Source organism: Ambystoma mexicanum, chromosome 5p (genome assembly GCF_040938575.1).
Source record: "Ambystoma mexicanum isolate Mex_15411 chromosome 5p, UKY_AmexF1_1, whole genome shotgun sequence".
Lineage (NCBI taxonomy): Eukaryota > Metazoa > Chordata > Amphibia > Caudata > Ambystomatidae > Ambystoma > Ambystoma mexicanum.
In genome coordinates this window covers 46,784,982-46,799,942 of record NC_090930.1, presented here as the reverse complement: position 1 = coordinate 46,799,942, position 14,961 = coordinate 46,784,982, and the positions used below count along the sequence as shown (strand labels likewise).

General features: G+C 47.2%; 1 protein-coding gene across 3 annotated transcripts in view; it reads right to left on the bottom strand.

The window, feature by feature from the left end:
- The window catches only part of LOC138480706 (mucin-2-like), a 610,165-nt gene extending 597,451 nt beyond the window's left edge, over positions 1-12,714 (bottom strand). The window contains exons 1-2 of one of the 3 annotated variants that reach the window (XM_069612406.1): positions 12,447-12,714; positions 4,477-4,520 (exon numbers count right to left, since the gene is read on the bottom strand). In XM_069612406.1, the coding sequence (XP_069468507.1) occupies positions 4,477-4,479 (3 nt within the window). In that variant the 5' untranslated portion in view covers positions 4,480-4,520; positions 12,447-12,714. Of the gene's footprint in view, positions 1-4,476; positions 4,521-11,389; positions 11,616-12,446 lie in introns of those variants that run through there. The other 2 variants (XM_069612405.1, XM_069612407.1) reach the window with 2 other exon arrangements.
- Positions 12,715-14,961: the final 2,247 nt, after the last annotated feature.

Sequence of the window (14,961 nt, the reverse complement as noted above, 5' to 3'; positions counted from 1 at the left end):
CCAAAAGAAAACCACACTAAACTGCAGTGTGCCACTTATAAAACCCAAAGCGCAGAAAAGTCATGAAATGGGGTCCATTACTTGGTTAATTAGCATAAACTGAGCTCGTACCAGATGAGACCATCTCCAGAAAATCATTTGACGCTCATCTGAGCATTCCTACCAAAACTTGGGTATGGCATATGGCATATGGCATTTATAACGCGCCTAAACACAAGTGTTAGGAGGTTGGAGAAGGCAAAAGTTAGCTTTAGAAAAAAGGTTCACAGCAACACTGTTGGGAGCCAACAAGGTCCACAGGTTGACCAACCTAGGACGCCTGCAGGGTTTCTGCCTTGTGAAAAGCCCCAGATCTTGACAGCTACTCTGCTTAGGATCCAGCTGCAGCTGGAGCACTCCCTGTTCCGAGTGCCTTGACAGGGTTTGGGCAGCTCTGAAAAGCCTATACATTATCTGGGATCTGAATTCCTCACATTCTCTTGAAAACTCAACAGGAAATTCCTCCCTGGAACGGGAGGTGAGGTGTAAACTGGTCCAGGGCCTGGGAAAGGTACATCTACATTCAGTTTGCGCCTGAGCTATAGCACAAGACTGCCAATAACTCCCAGGAGGAACCATTCACAATGGAGTGAGGCAGATAAACCCACCCCACCAAGTCACACTCAATTGGTTAACATAGAAGGGACAACATTGCTTAGATTTTTCAACAAAAAGCACGTCTTGTGCTTTTATCACAGCCACTACACATTTCAGGATTAACGAGTCTCTAATTTACAAAATAAAAATAGATGCCTCTACAAAAACGAAAAGAAAAATCTTTCACGGATACTTCTGGAACAGTGAAAAGTGCACTGTCAGTCTTGCGTGCCTTTTCCAACCCAAAAACAACTTAATCCTTTTATGGTGGTTCTCTCTGGCCTGAATTTGCTCCTTCGTCCCCCGATCTCTGCTCCCTTTTGTACTAGTCCTCCTGGTGGGCCCCTGCCCTGATATCGCCCCCTGCCCCATGTCAGTCACTAATCATGCGCCATCTATGTGCTCGGCTGTTTATACCGTATCCAATGTTATGATCTTTAATCCTGAGCGGTCACCCAAGAACCCTCCAGTCTCCCCTTCCTTGCTCCAAGTCCCCATCAAACCGCTTCAGAGGCAAGCGGTACAGAGCATGCATCAAATGTGTTTCGCAAAGGATAGGCATCCAATTTTGTGGAGATTTACATGAATTAAGGGAATAAAAGTTCAAAGTGAGGCATGCTTCTCCTGTGTTAGTCAGCTCATTAATGAGCGTCCAAGCTTTCCCAGCTGAAAGGAGTAGAACTAAAATTATTCGAATAAGGTGTAGGCTATGGTTTTTCTGGGGTGGGTAGAGGTGTTTGTTTTGTGTTGTTCTGGGGTAGGAGGTGGGGATGATCTTTTTTCTTTTTTGAAATACTGTTAACTTAGTGTGTAATTTACATTTTAACGAACTGCTGTATATGGTGTGTTCTTTCACTTATTCTCACTCTGTATTTCTGATGTTACTCAGTTGTATTGTTTCATATATATTAAATAAAGTTGGTAAAAAATGTTTAAAAAAAGAACTAAAATTAAATGGCAAAGTGTGTTGTCAGCATCTTGTCCATGTGAGCTCCAAAGCATAGTAACCTTATGAAGTTCTACGAGATTGGAAGACACCAAGGGCTTGTTCATAGTAGCAATTCACAATCCAAGATGTCACCCATCATTAGATGCATATCCACTAGTCAGTAATCCATTAAGGCCTTCGGTTGCAAAGTGTGGAGTTGCCATTTCCAGAAAGCTGCCCTCGTCTTGTACGTGACACTGCCATATATTTGCAGCGCAGTTCAGCAAGATCAGGATGACCCACGTTGAACATGGTGCTGCCATTTGTATGGACTATTAGGCTCCAATATCCGATTTCTGGCAACCATTCTCTCACAATGAGTTGTAGATTCTCCAGTGCACACAGTCAATTAGGTAAATAACAGGTGCTTAAGCGCAGCATAATTGGCCCGAATAAGCCGGCCCTTTGATCTGAGATTTTAGTTCCTTTGGTGTCGTTTTAGAAATTGAAACGTGTTAATAACCACTGCCTGCAAGCTGATGGTTGCATCTGCACGGATTTCATTGAAGAGCCAGGCCTTTCACATTCATGTAAATTAATAGGGTCTTTTGAGAAGTCTGCCAGTCGAGGGTGAATGAAGATCGTTCCCCAAACTTCCAAGTGGACGTCTGTACTCGTACGAACACAGGCGCCTGCATTCATGGATCCACACGAGTGAAAACTGGACAAGGAATTTTGAGTAAAGCCCCTAAATTACCCTTATGTGCACGCAGTTTTACATAACATAACACACATCTCTTAACAACAGTGAAAGCGTCTAACTAGACAACCCAAGACCACGGAGCTGAAAGAAAAAGGCAACGTATAGTAAATTGTGATCCTAGAAGAGTGTTCTCAGTCAGAAAAAACAGCTTTAGCATGCCTCTGGCAACTTAGCAGAAATCACAGAACATAAAGGTGAATTAAAGAAGAGAGGACTAATTTGCCTGACCGAGCATGGCGGCTTTGGCCGAAAACTTGCATGGATTCCATGACTGTATAGACCTGGTTCCTGGGCACCATCTCCTCCCAGTTGCAGCCACGCTACTGGAAAAACTTGCAACATAACGTCGAGCTTGTCTGGGAACCCAATTTCTAAGTGTGACTTCAGCCCACCAGAAGCACTCCAGCCTTTTTAGCTCGTGCACAGGATAACCTCAGGACACTGTTGCAGTGTCCAGTCGCTTGACACTGGAGCAGTGTCTGCCAGACTATAACATGACTCCATGAGATTGGTCCGATATGACTTGGGTTGGGCCCGAGTCCACAGGTCGCCTGTGATGATTTGAATTAGATTATTGACTCCGACAGAGGACGCTTTAGGCTTCCCCAGTGCGCTCCTAATTTGGACGTCCTTGTTTAGACTCTGGTCAAGCTCTCCCCACTGCCCAAGGACTCCGTCATATACATATGCAGATGATGGTTATATGATGATGAAGGGGGGGGGGGTTACAGCCACCTCCTCAACAGCAGCTGGAGATCATTAGGGACAAGAGGTGTCCTCCTACTTAAAGTTACGATTGCAGGAGGCACACATGAGCTCTGCATCCCCCCGCCAACCTCAACCCCACCCCACATCTGACCCAATGAGATGACCTTAGAGGGAGACACCAATCGGCTTTTCCTGTTTTTGGGGTCTGGGTGATCCCTCCGAGGTCCCTCTCTGCAGTGCTCCACTCAGGAGAATGTAGGGGTGCCCCCCTCTCTTCTGGTGGCCCTACTTCATGATGGTCACTGTTTCTATGGTGGGTCTTGGGGTCTTCCCTTTCTATCTGGGTGAGTCTTGCTGAAGGGTGTCTCCGGGGAGGTGCTCTAGCTCTCTGGTGGGAGTCTCGCCTTCCCGCATTTTACCCTATGTGCGACAAGAATCACTGACGAGAGAAGATGGTAACCTGGAAAAAGTACACTCCTTAGCAAGAGCTAGGTGCCAGTGCTTATGGGAGGCAATGGTTTGAGACACGAAGACTCTGGGCACCCATTTCCACTTCCTCAACATGTAGGTTGGCAGGCTGAATGCCCTCACAAACCTCACGTAACTTTCAGGTGCAGTGCTCAGTGGCCAACTTTTTCCAGCTAGGGCATTGGATGGAGTTTGAGGGCACCCCTGGTCGTTCAGCCCCCATGCCGCTGCGGTGTACCACAGGGTCTCCCACCAGCCTCAAACCCCTTTCAGTAAGCGCAGCCCCAGACCAACATGAAAATCAATCCCCAGGTCCACAAACTCAACTCGCTGTCACGTGGTTTTGTAGCCATTCAATAACTTCAGTTTCAGAATGATGCCGAAACCCTTCAGGGAGTTCTTCCCAGTGGTACAATGAGCAGGAACAATAAGTTAGCATAGATTCCTTAAAGGGCCACATTAAGATGGGTGCACCATCCCTTGGCCTAAAGTGGTACTGGTTTTGTTATGATAAGGTCTGTATCTGGACTTTCAGAAATCTTTCCTAGTTCCAAATTAAATAAATAATCCATTACTCCCCTCTGGGGTGGAGCATGTGAATTAAATAGGTCTCGACTGCTGCAAAAGCTAAGCCGACTCCTCTCTGAGCATTGAGTTTATTTCAATGTGTTGTGCGTCATCCATAGCTTCCTACTTTATAAACCCATTTTCCAATTCATAAACCACCCCCCATACGCCACCTCCTAGTCACCCCCCAAACCTTTTGTAGGTACCACACTATTGCAGATAAAACCCTTTTTTGGTTCCGCCTTTGAAACTGTGGCATATTCTATCCCTTATACTTAGAGCAGGAGAAAGACCCCTTCCCAAGCAGTCCAGCAGCATCCTGCGGCTATTGCCCAGGCATCCGGTGTGCACGGGTCACAGATTCTACTCTACATCATGCTACTAGTACTACACACAGGAGGCTTACCATAGTGGGGTCAGCTGGGCAGTCTCGGGCCAGGTCCAAACAATCTGGATAAAAAGAGAAGAGATGTATCAGCCTGTCGAGGACGAGCATGAAGACATGCACAGCTCACCTACGCTGCCAGCGTGGACGAGAATGAAGACATGCACAGCTCACCTACACTGCCAGCGTGGACGAGAATGAAGACATGCACAGCGCACCTACACTGCCAGCGATATAGTGGCCTCCTGGACTGTGGCCAGTGGTTAATGAAACCTACTTGGACCCTTTCTCTGCAGACGTCTTTCTGTGTAAAGGAAGCAAGGTCTAGTGTTCCGGCCATGTGCTAGGAATGGCTTGTGTTAGGACATTTCCTACATGTGCCGTTTACTGCTGCATTTTTGTGTTTGCGCTTATTTGGAAGAGCCTCCATAAGCGTGTGGCATGGCCGAGTTGCAAGTTTGGGCCGACTCCTATCTAAAGTGGAGCGATTAAGGTAAGTGTGGGGGAGGGGTTGGTAGGGCTGATGAGTCTGGGTTGTGTGATACAAGGGGGTGCAGTAGGTATGGAGAGGTAAGCCGACTACTACTCGAAAAGGCCCACAGTGCCGCTAATGGCAGCGACCATAGTGCAGCAGCAATTTTGGGTGAAGTGGGGAGGATGGGGGAGAGCTGGCAGTTTTGCCCAGAGCTTCTTTTATCCCACATGCAAGGAATGCAGAGATAATAGCAAGCTTGCAAACAGACCACCTTTGGGGGAAACCTTGCCAAAGAGCCTAGTCTTGCAATTTAGTGAACACTACGGGTGTTGCCTAGACTCTCGGTGCTGCCGTCGGGATACCTTTGTGTGCAGGTGAGGTGCCTCTCTTTGCAGATAGCTCCTTTGCTGTGTAAATCCAGTCAGTTGATTCACTGGACAGCAGAGTGAGGCTGGCTGTGACAATGCATCTCACACTATTTGGAAGGTCCCTATGCTTCAGGCAGTTCCCCTGAACTGGAAAACTGCTCTGTCAATAAAACCATACAAAGACTGCTCCTGTTGGACTCTGGTTCAATATTAATCCCAGTTCACAATTAGCATGTATTTGGGCGACTTTCAACGGTAGATCTGTTTTTGTAGTCTCCCAAGGCAACCTACCTACCCTCAGCCACCCATCCTACCTCCACTCCCTCTGCCCCCAACCAACCCACTACCCCCTCTCCACCCCATCCGCCCAAGACTCTGCTCTACCGCCATCCGACCCAATTCCCTTTTCACCTGCACCCACCCTAGCCCCTCTACTTAACATTACCCCTTTCTAGACCCACCCACCCTACTACCCCCTCTATTCCCGTCAACCCCAACACCCATCTACCCCATCATGCTTCCTCTCAAACTGTTGCTTATTACTTACCCTCTTACTCTCCCTCAATTCCATCTTGCTCATCATTGATGGCACCCTCTATCAATGGCTTTTTTTTTTACTTGCTTTATTCCCCATCTCATTCTCTTGCACATCTGCACCCCCTATTGCATCCTCCTTTGAAACTTTTGCACTCTCCTCCTTGCACCCTGGGGACTATAAATGCAAAATAAGCAGACAGACAACACCAAGACTATTGGCTTTGCCAAAGCTCGTTTGTTACAAGCCGCTTTCACTATTTCCCAGTTATCCCACTCCCAACCTCTTAACTATTGCTGTTCCCCTCCTGTGAGCCACTCCCGCTCATCCCCACTATTGCTCCCCCCCCCACCCCATGGCAGAGCTCCCCCTGGTACCCATCTCTTCCCAGAGCCAGCCAGAGGCATGTCCAATGTGAGCGGTGGCATAGGTGTCCACTTTCAGGGGGCGGGGGGCCCACAGGCACCAGTGTCTGTCTTGACTACAGCAGGTCGCATTTTAAAGAGGGACTGTGCTGCTTCCTTGGACGATTGCCAATGTGGTGCTCTTAAGACAAATAGCCCCCTGTCCAGAGGCCCATCAGACGCTGCACGCCCCATAATTACTGCTAATCACTTTCTTTGCTCTAGCCGAACTTTTAGAGCAGCAGCGATTTACACGTCATGGCTAATTTAAGAGACCATTAATTTGGGCAAGGCATTTGTATTAAGAAATGCAGAGGGTCATTTTTATTCTAAAAAGCACACACAAAGCACCAGTTAGCTGCCTAAAATGTCACCCTCCTCCCGGACACTTAAAATATATCTCACAGAGCAGTTTTAAACTAACTAGGTTATTTTCAGATGTTAACACACCAACTTATTTTGACCACACCACATATAAAGCCTGTATCTGTCAAACATTGAAACACAAACAGGTAAGTAACTCTTTCTCACAATAGTCCAAGTTGTCTTGAAAGTTCTTTTTCAAATCTCAAGGTCATGTTTTACACCTTCTGATGAATTGCATTCTGGTATTTGTAGTCTCCAATTAAAGAAGGTGAGAAGAATGCCAATGAACAATTTTTGGCTAGTATGCATCTATAATGATTCATATATTTGTGTGAATACCTTACTATGGTTGGTGTACTTTTAAAGTCCCATTTATAAAAACGGACTACTGTTCAAAGCCAAACATGTGCATAAGAGCAAACTATTATGCACGCAAGTGATGTATATATGCTCAGAGGTTGTAATCCTGCAGATGATATTTCCCTCATTGTGGCCATGTGTTGTTTTTAGGTTATATGTAGAGGATACATGTGGGTGGGCACACTTTTTTCAGAGGGTGGCACAAACTAGGATCCTTTTTCAAGGATGCCTCAAGAGACTTAGCCCCATTCATAAACAAACTGAGCAATGCCTCCTTCTCCTCCAATACCATCCCAAGCAACCTAAAGGAATCTTGGGCCCTACCCCTCCTCAAGAAGCAAACTCTAGATCCTGCCCTTACCACCAGCTACAGACCCATCACCACGGTACCATTCCTACTCAAGATAATAGAGTAGCATACCTACAAATCCAGCACTATATTGAAACTAACAAACTCCTAGGTACCCACCAATCAGGATTCAGACCACGGCACAGAAAGTGCCTTAATTGATCTTCAAGTATAGATAGACGAACTCAATGACAAGGGAAACACCGCCATGCTACTCCTCCTTGATCTGTCGGCGGCCTTTGACCTGGTGGATCACGCTGTCTTGTGCAAACATCTGGCATCGGCTGCCCACTTCTCTAGGAAGGCTATAGCTTGGATCCCTTCATTTCTGGACAACCGCACAATGAGAGTCTTCGCTACATTGGCATCAGCGGACCCAATCAAAATAACCTGTGGTGTACCCCAAGGTTCTTGCGTCTCGCCAACTCTATACAATATCTTTACCAAGCCCCTATTCAACAAATTGTACAGACTGGGCGTCACCTACACTAATTACGCAAATGACACTCAGATCCTCATTCCCCTTTCGGGCAATTTTGATACGGATACGGCCTTGGTAAACAAAATATATCTCATCATTCAGGCATGGATGTCACACATGGACTATGCCTGAATGATAAAACCGAAATCCTACTCCGCGGATCCACTGCCAATCTAAAAAAACTCAGCCCCAACTATTCAGCATTTAACATTGATGGCAACATAATCACAGTTTCCAAATCAGTAAAAACATTAGGCTTTCACCTCGACTCAGCCCTTACACTAAAAAAACAAGTTAACTCCCTTGCATCCCTACAGCCTACACTTGCAAGCTCATTAGGGCAAGTAGAGCTTTCCTCACCCAAGCCAGCTGCATCATCATTGCCAATGCCCTAATACTCTCCAAACTTGACTTTTGCAATGCTCTGTATTTGGGAGCTAACAGATACATCATTGACAAAATTCAAACATTGCAAAATAACGCCCTTAGAACTGCCCTCAACGTACCCACTAAAACACCAGAAGACAATACAAATGGTTCAAAATTTGCGACAGAATCTCACTCAAGACAGCATCACTCACCTTCAAATGCCTCAATAATGCAGCCCACCCCTACCTGGCAGCAAGAATTGTGAGAAAAACCTCCACTCGCCATACCAGAACTGCCAATTCCTTCTGCCTTCAGAAACCCAAATTCAGACTAAAAAACAGGTGGCAGCAGCTTCCCAGTTAAGACAGCCCAATATTGGAATGCTCTCCCACTTGACATCAGAACAGATCAGTCGTACTATAGCTTTAGACGAAATATTCTTGCATGGCTATACTCCAATGACCCCCAAGATTAACCATGTACCAACCCACAGTGATCAACCCGACTGTACATATGTATATTATTCAGCCGATTTATCATGTAATGCGTATGTTTATACTGTGCCTGCAACTAAGTTTTTAAGCAACCTTGTTTTCCTGTTCTCTGTAGCGCCCGGTTACCTTTGGGTTTGGCGCGCCATACAAAATCATAAACAAACAAACTTGCTCAAGTGTTCGGCTACAAGGATTTCCCCCAGGTTGTCCAAGTGCAGACGCTTACCGACAAGACCACATAAAGGTGTCATCAAAAACACATGCCTCTTACTGGGATTTTGTTTTCCTGGGAATATTGCACTATAGATTGTTGGAATTAAATGGTGGACACCTTTTAAACGTTGCCAGAGTAGTTATTGTAAAATGTCCCCTCTCAGGTCATTTTCTTTTGTCGATTAATGTTTTTAATTGCCAATGCTCTTTGGTATGGTGCACTTTCTTCTAAGGGGAATGGTCAATGGAATCAAACTTGTCTTTCATTTTAAGATACATACACTACAGTGTGTATATTCATAGGTTCCAGCTTTTGATTTTTGTTATGGGGCCAGAGGGTCCAAAAACTAGTGATGCAACAGTAGAAACGCCACAGTTTACAGTACATTGTGCAGCAGTAATGGAAAAAAAGAAATATGATTTACAGGAAGGTATAAACATAACTCAGCAACAGTCACCTAACCGGCTCAGTTGCAACATTCTGTTGAGGTCCCCTGCTTCCCCTTTCAGTTCCTGCACCCAGTCAAACAGTTGTGGCCTGCTCACCCCTTCCAATGAAGGCTCAGGGTGTACACTGAGGAGGCTACCTTCTCATTTGGTCTACTACAAAATAAAGCTTCACTCCCGATATAGGCACATAAGTAAATGTTAACAGTGAAAAATCACATGCTGGAAGTGGTTACCAGTCATTTGGTCGAATACCAAATGGTCGATTTTTTTTTTTTTAATGGGGGGTTCCCCCCCCCAAACCCCCTTTTTCTTTATTTTTTTTACCAACCGAAACGAAAAAAATATATAAATAAATAAATTCGACCTTTTTTCTTCGATCAATTGGTATTCGACCAAATGGTCATTCGATCTTTTATTTTCGACGAAATGACTGGACACCGCTGGAAGTCACGTTGTCTCTTACTAATAGCAATGAGTTTTTAATAACTGTCCATTATATTTTGTATATTGTTAAAGAGTGTCAACGTGACATATTAAAGACATGATGTGAAATAATGTTAGTAATATCACGGGTCACTATTGATGCAAATAAGGGGACCCCTGCAAATCCAAGGGTCGGCTCTGCCTCTACCTGTCCACTTACCCTCTCATTTACCTAACCTTGTTCCCCCCCTAGCCTTTACCCTCTCACTTACCTAACCTTGACCCTCTCACTTACCTAACATTGTCCCCCCTAGCCTTTCACTTGCCCCATCACTTACCTAACCTTGTCCTCCCTAGCCTTTCCCCTCTCACTTACCTAACCTTGGCCCCCCTAGCATTTCACTTGCCCCATCACTTACCTAACATTGCCCCCCTAGCTTTTCACTTGCTCTCTCTTACCTAACCTTGTCCCCCCCAGCCTTTCAATTGCCTTCTCACTTACCTAACCTTGTCCCCCCTAGCCTCACTTGCCCTCTCACCTAGCCTTTCACTTACACCCCCTCTTACCGTATCCCCTCTAGCCTTTCACTTAGCCTCTTACCTAACCTTGTCCCCTCTAGCCTTTCACTTGCCCTCTCACTTACCTAACCTTGTCCTCTCTAGCCTTTCCCCTCTCACTTACCTAACCTTGGCCCCCCTAGCATTTCACTTGCCTTCTCACTTACCTAACATTGCCCCCCTAACTTTTCACTTGCTCTCTCTTACCTAACCTTGTCCCCCCTAGCCTTTCAATTGCCTTCTCACTTACCTAACCTTGTCCCCTCTACCCTTTCACTTGCCCTCCCACCTACCTTACCATGTCCCCCCTAGCCTTTCACTTACCCTCTCTTATCTAACCTTGCCCCCCAACCTCTACCCTCTCACTTACCTAACCTTGTCCCCCCTAGCCTCTCACTTGCCGTCCCCCCTAGCCTTTCAATTGCCTTCTCACTTACCTAACCTTGTCCCCCCTAGCCTTTCACTTACCCTCCCACCTACCTTACCATGTCCCCCCTAGCCTTTCACTTACCCTCTCTTATCTAACCTTGCCCCCCAACCTCTACCCTCTCACTTACCTAACCGTGTCCCCCTAGCTTTTCACTTGCCCTCTCACTTACCTAACCCTCACTTACCTAACCATGTCCCCCCTAGCCTTTCACTTACCCTCTCTCATCTAACCTTGTCCCCCCAGCCTCTACCCTCTCACTTACCTAACCTTGTCCCCCCTAGCCTCTCACTTGCCCTCTCACCTAGCCTTTCACTTACACCCCCTCTTACCTTATCCCCTCTAGCCTTTCACTTACCCTCTTACCTAACCTTGTCCCCTCTAGCCTTTCACTTACCCTCTTACCTAACCTTGTCCCCTCTAGCCTTTCACTTGCCCTCTTACTTACCTAACCTTGTCACCCCCACCCCCAGCAGTTTCTCCCTCTTCCTTCTCGTTACCCTTCTGCCAGCTCCCTGAACTACTTTGTACCAATACTGCCGCCTCGCCCGCCCCTGCAATTGCTCTCCAGCACAACATTGCTCACAATATCCCCTCCATGCCCCCGCTTTTGCACCACCATTCTTGCCCCTTTTATTAATTGCACTAGTTTCATCATTCACCTGCCTCTCCTGCGCCCTGCAGCAGCATTCCACATTCAAAATACGTTCCCTCTGCCACGATTGGTCAATTCCAAAAACATCTCTTTCGTCCAATCATAAGGAGTGTTCCAAAAGTGACCGGGGAAAGTGGCCAATCCAGTGCGGAGTTGTGAGGGCTACGTCATACAAAGTTTGGGAAATCAACTCGGGGCTGCCAAAGCCCGATAGTAGACCAGTCTTCTCTTCCGGCTTCAATGACTGCCACCGCCGCCGGCCAACCAGAAACAAGGAGGCAGGTTCCCTGTGCGCCTACGTGCGTTCCGAATGGAGCCCGGTGACGTGATCACGCCATCTTCCTGCACACGTGACGCAGTAAACAAGGCGGCCATGTTGGGGCTTCCTGCAGGAAACGAACACTGGAAAGCGTCTGTGCCCCAGAACGACTGTACAGGGCCAGCACGATCCCCTGGGAACACAAGGCAGCACTCCAGGACTGCCCCGGCCGGCACATGAGCAGAACCCTCCACCCCACACGATGACGCAGACACAGGTTCCCAGGCTGCATTCTGGGACTTGTAGTCCAGACTTTACCACGAGGAAAGCACATCTACAAGTCCTAGAATGCAAAGAACGAAACCTGGACTGCCGAACCTACACTGGAAAGTAATTGGGAAAACGGGGGACTTCAAATATTATATTTTAGGGTTGCAGCCCTGGCAAAAAGTTGTTTATAGCCCAATAGGGCAGTGCTACACTCTGGCAACATACAAGCTTCTGTGGCGCCGTACATTGTCCAGAACACGCGATCATAGAGCTCAGGTGCAAGACAACACTTTAATTAGTTGAGTTATGTTTTGATAACGGAAAAGGGGCGGCGGGACTACAGCTCCCATAATGCAGCGTTTTTCAAATAAAAAGCCCACAGAACACCTTAACCATGGTGGCCTCAGCACAGTGGCATAACGTTCTAACAACCATCGAGTGTCAAAGCCCCTACCCTGCACGGCGCCTCCAGGGCAGTACAAGGGGCTTAACCCCACTTCAGAAGGGTAGTGCCTGGCGGGTAACCCGTGCTCACCTGCAGCCTCCGATCCTCCTTCCCAGGCGCGGGAGTAGCCAGTTCAACGGGGACCCTCTGGGATCCAGGTGAGTAGGGTGTGGCCCCACCCAACGTGACTTTGAAGTTTTGGGGCAGACCCAGAGGTCAGCTGGGAGCTATCAACATGCTAACCAGTGCTCGATGGTTTAAAGAGACAGGGGGTACGAGAGCTGAAACGGAGCTGGGTGGGACTGAGTAGACGCGGGTTCCAGCAGGCAGAGGAATGAGGCTGACCTATGGGGCCTGGCGGTGCTGCTTTCCTAGCCTCAATCATGTGTCTGTATTCTGCTGCTGGTGTAAACAAGAATCACAATAACTCGCACAGAGCTCTCAAGTTTCCCTGGCTATGCCTGAGGAGACGAACTATCCGGCCTTTGCTTTGAATTCTGGAACTCGTAGTTTTCCCGAATTTCAAATGAGAAATAAAAAAACGACAGGCCCCAGAATCCAAAGGGAAAAAACAGGCCGGGATAGCCTTCTCGTGCTTGGTCATGCGGGCATTAACGACTCTCTCTGCAATCCGACTTGTCTGCTACAGGTAAGAAGAGGGTGTTACAGTGGGAAGGGGCACACCTTCTGTTAGCCCTGTTTTTTTTAAAAAACCAAATAACATTCTGTATGTTTGAGGTTTGCAGTTGTATTTTACAATAACCACGTCACCACACAAGCCCCAGATTCCAAGGTGCTGTGGACATGAAGCAAGTTGGAAGCTGCGGCATACCGTACATGCCAGCCATATCCATTCCATTCGGGAGATACTAGTCCAGTCCTGGATTTAACTATACATTCAGCGACTTCTTCTCCTGGAGCTCCCAATTATGGATCAAGCACTACGAGACCCCGAATGCAAAGGTAAAAACGTCTGTGTTAGCATCTCCCGAATGGAATTGATAATGTTTGCATGTATGGCCTACCACTTGAATTCTTTGGCATTGTGTTAAGGAATTTGTCTGCGACTGCTGCCCTTCCTGGCTTGGAGGAAGACTCCCAGAAAATCCAATGGCTAGTAATCAGTAATCCTGGCTATGAGAAGAGCTTACAACTAGAGGTCTCCTTCAGTTACTCCTGGCTGTTTAATCAAGAACACTTTGTATTCTGGAATTTCTAGTTTCCAGTTGCCCATTATGAACATGGGCCTACAGGTTCCAGATGCAGGTTGGTGAAAAAATAACTGACTAGAAGAAGGGGCCCTTCATGACCTGGGCGGAGCTCTAAAGTGTTCCCATTTCCAGTTTATTCTTGGCATTTTTCGAACGGTTGTCTTAATAGAATAACAAAAAACTGCAATTCCCACAGTTGCAAAAAAACCCAGAATGAGTGACTTTCACGCGCATGACATTAAGAAAATTGAGGCTGTCAAGGACATCTCCTCTTCTCTGCCTTGGCTGATTTCTTTAACCATTCATTTGCCACTTGCTCTTTCACCCAACCCCTCAAGGCTTCCCTTGTGCACCCTCTCCTAAAAAAGCTGTCTGCAGATCCTTCCTGCCTGAGTAACTATTGCCCTATCTCCATCACCCCTTTCCTTGACCAACTCCTGGAGAAGTTGGTCATCCCCCAACTGGCCCACGACACCAAATATGCTGGCTGGCTCCAAGACCACCAGTCTGGTTTCAGAGCATCCAGATGCACAGAAACTGATCTCTTGAACACCTGTGAAAACCTGCTCTGAAATCTTGATTTCAACTCTTCCCCCGTTCTGATCTTTCCTCTGACTTTGACACAGTCAAACATGTCAGCTTCCTCAATTATCACTGCGATACCGTAGGCATCACAGACCGGGCACTGACCTGGCTGACCTCCCTCCTTTCTAACCGACACCCCCCAAGTGCAACCAGGCCCTTTCTTTCCTCTCCGCCACCTCACTCTCTACCTGCAGCGTCCAGCAAGGCTCTATCCCAATGCAGTGGCTTTTCAATATCTACCTTGCCCCTCTGGCCCACTTGATCTCCACCTTCTCTCCTCACTTCTAGTGTTACACAGCCCTCCTTTAAGCTTCCCTCATTTACCTCCTCTTCTTCTTCTATCATACCTGACTGCTATTCAGGCATGGTGCTCTGCTAATGATCTTTGCCTTAATGCCAGTAAGACGGAGATCCTTCTTATTGGGACGCCTGCTCCCTGCTTCCCTGCCACTCTCTGGCTGTCCTCCTTGGCCCCCTCCCCTCATTCTTGTGTGAGGCAAAAAAACCTACAGCCATCTTCGACTCCTCTCAAAAGATCCAACTTTCAGCTCCACCTTCTCCGAGGCATTCTCCCTTTCCTCACCTTTCCCCAGAAGCTCAATGTCTCCAGAACCCTGGTTCTCTCCAAGCTGGACTACTTCAACAACCTCTTCCTCAATCTGCCTATTTCCTCCCTTTGTCCTGTTCAACTAATCCGGAATAGGGCTGCAAGACTTAGCATTGGACTCGCATCTCTCTGGCCCTAAAATCTCTCTACTGGATCCCAGTGTCTGCAAGGATCAAATTCAAGACCCCTCTGCATCTTCGAC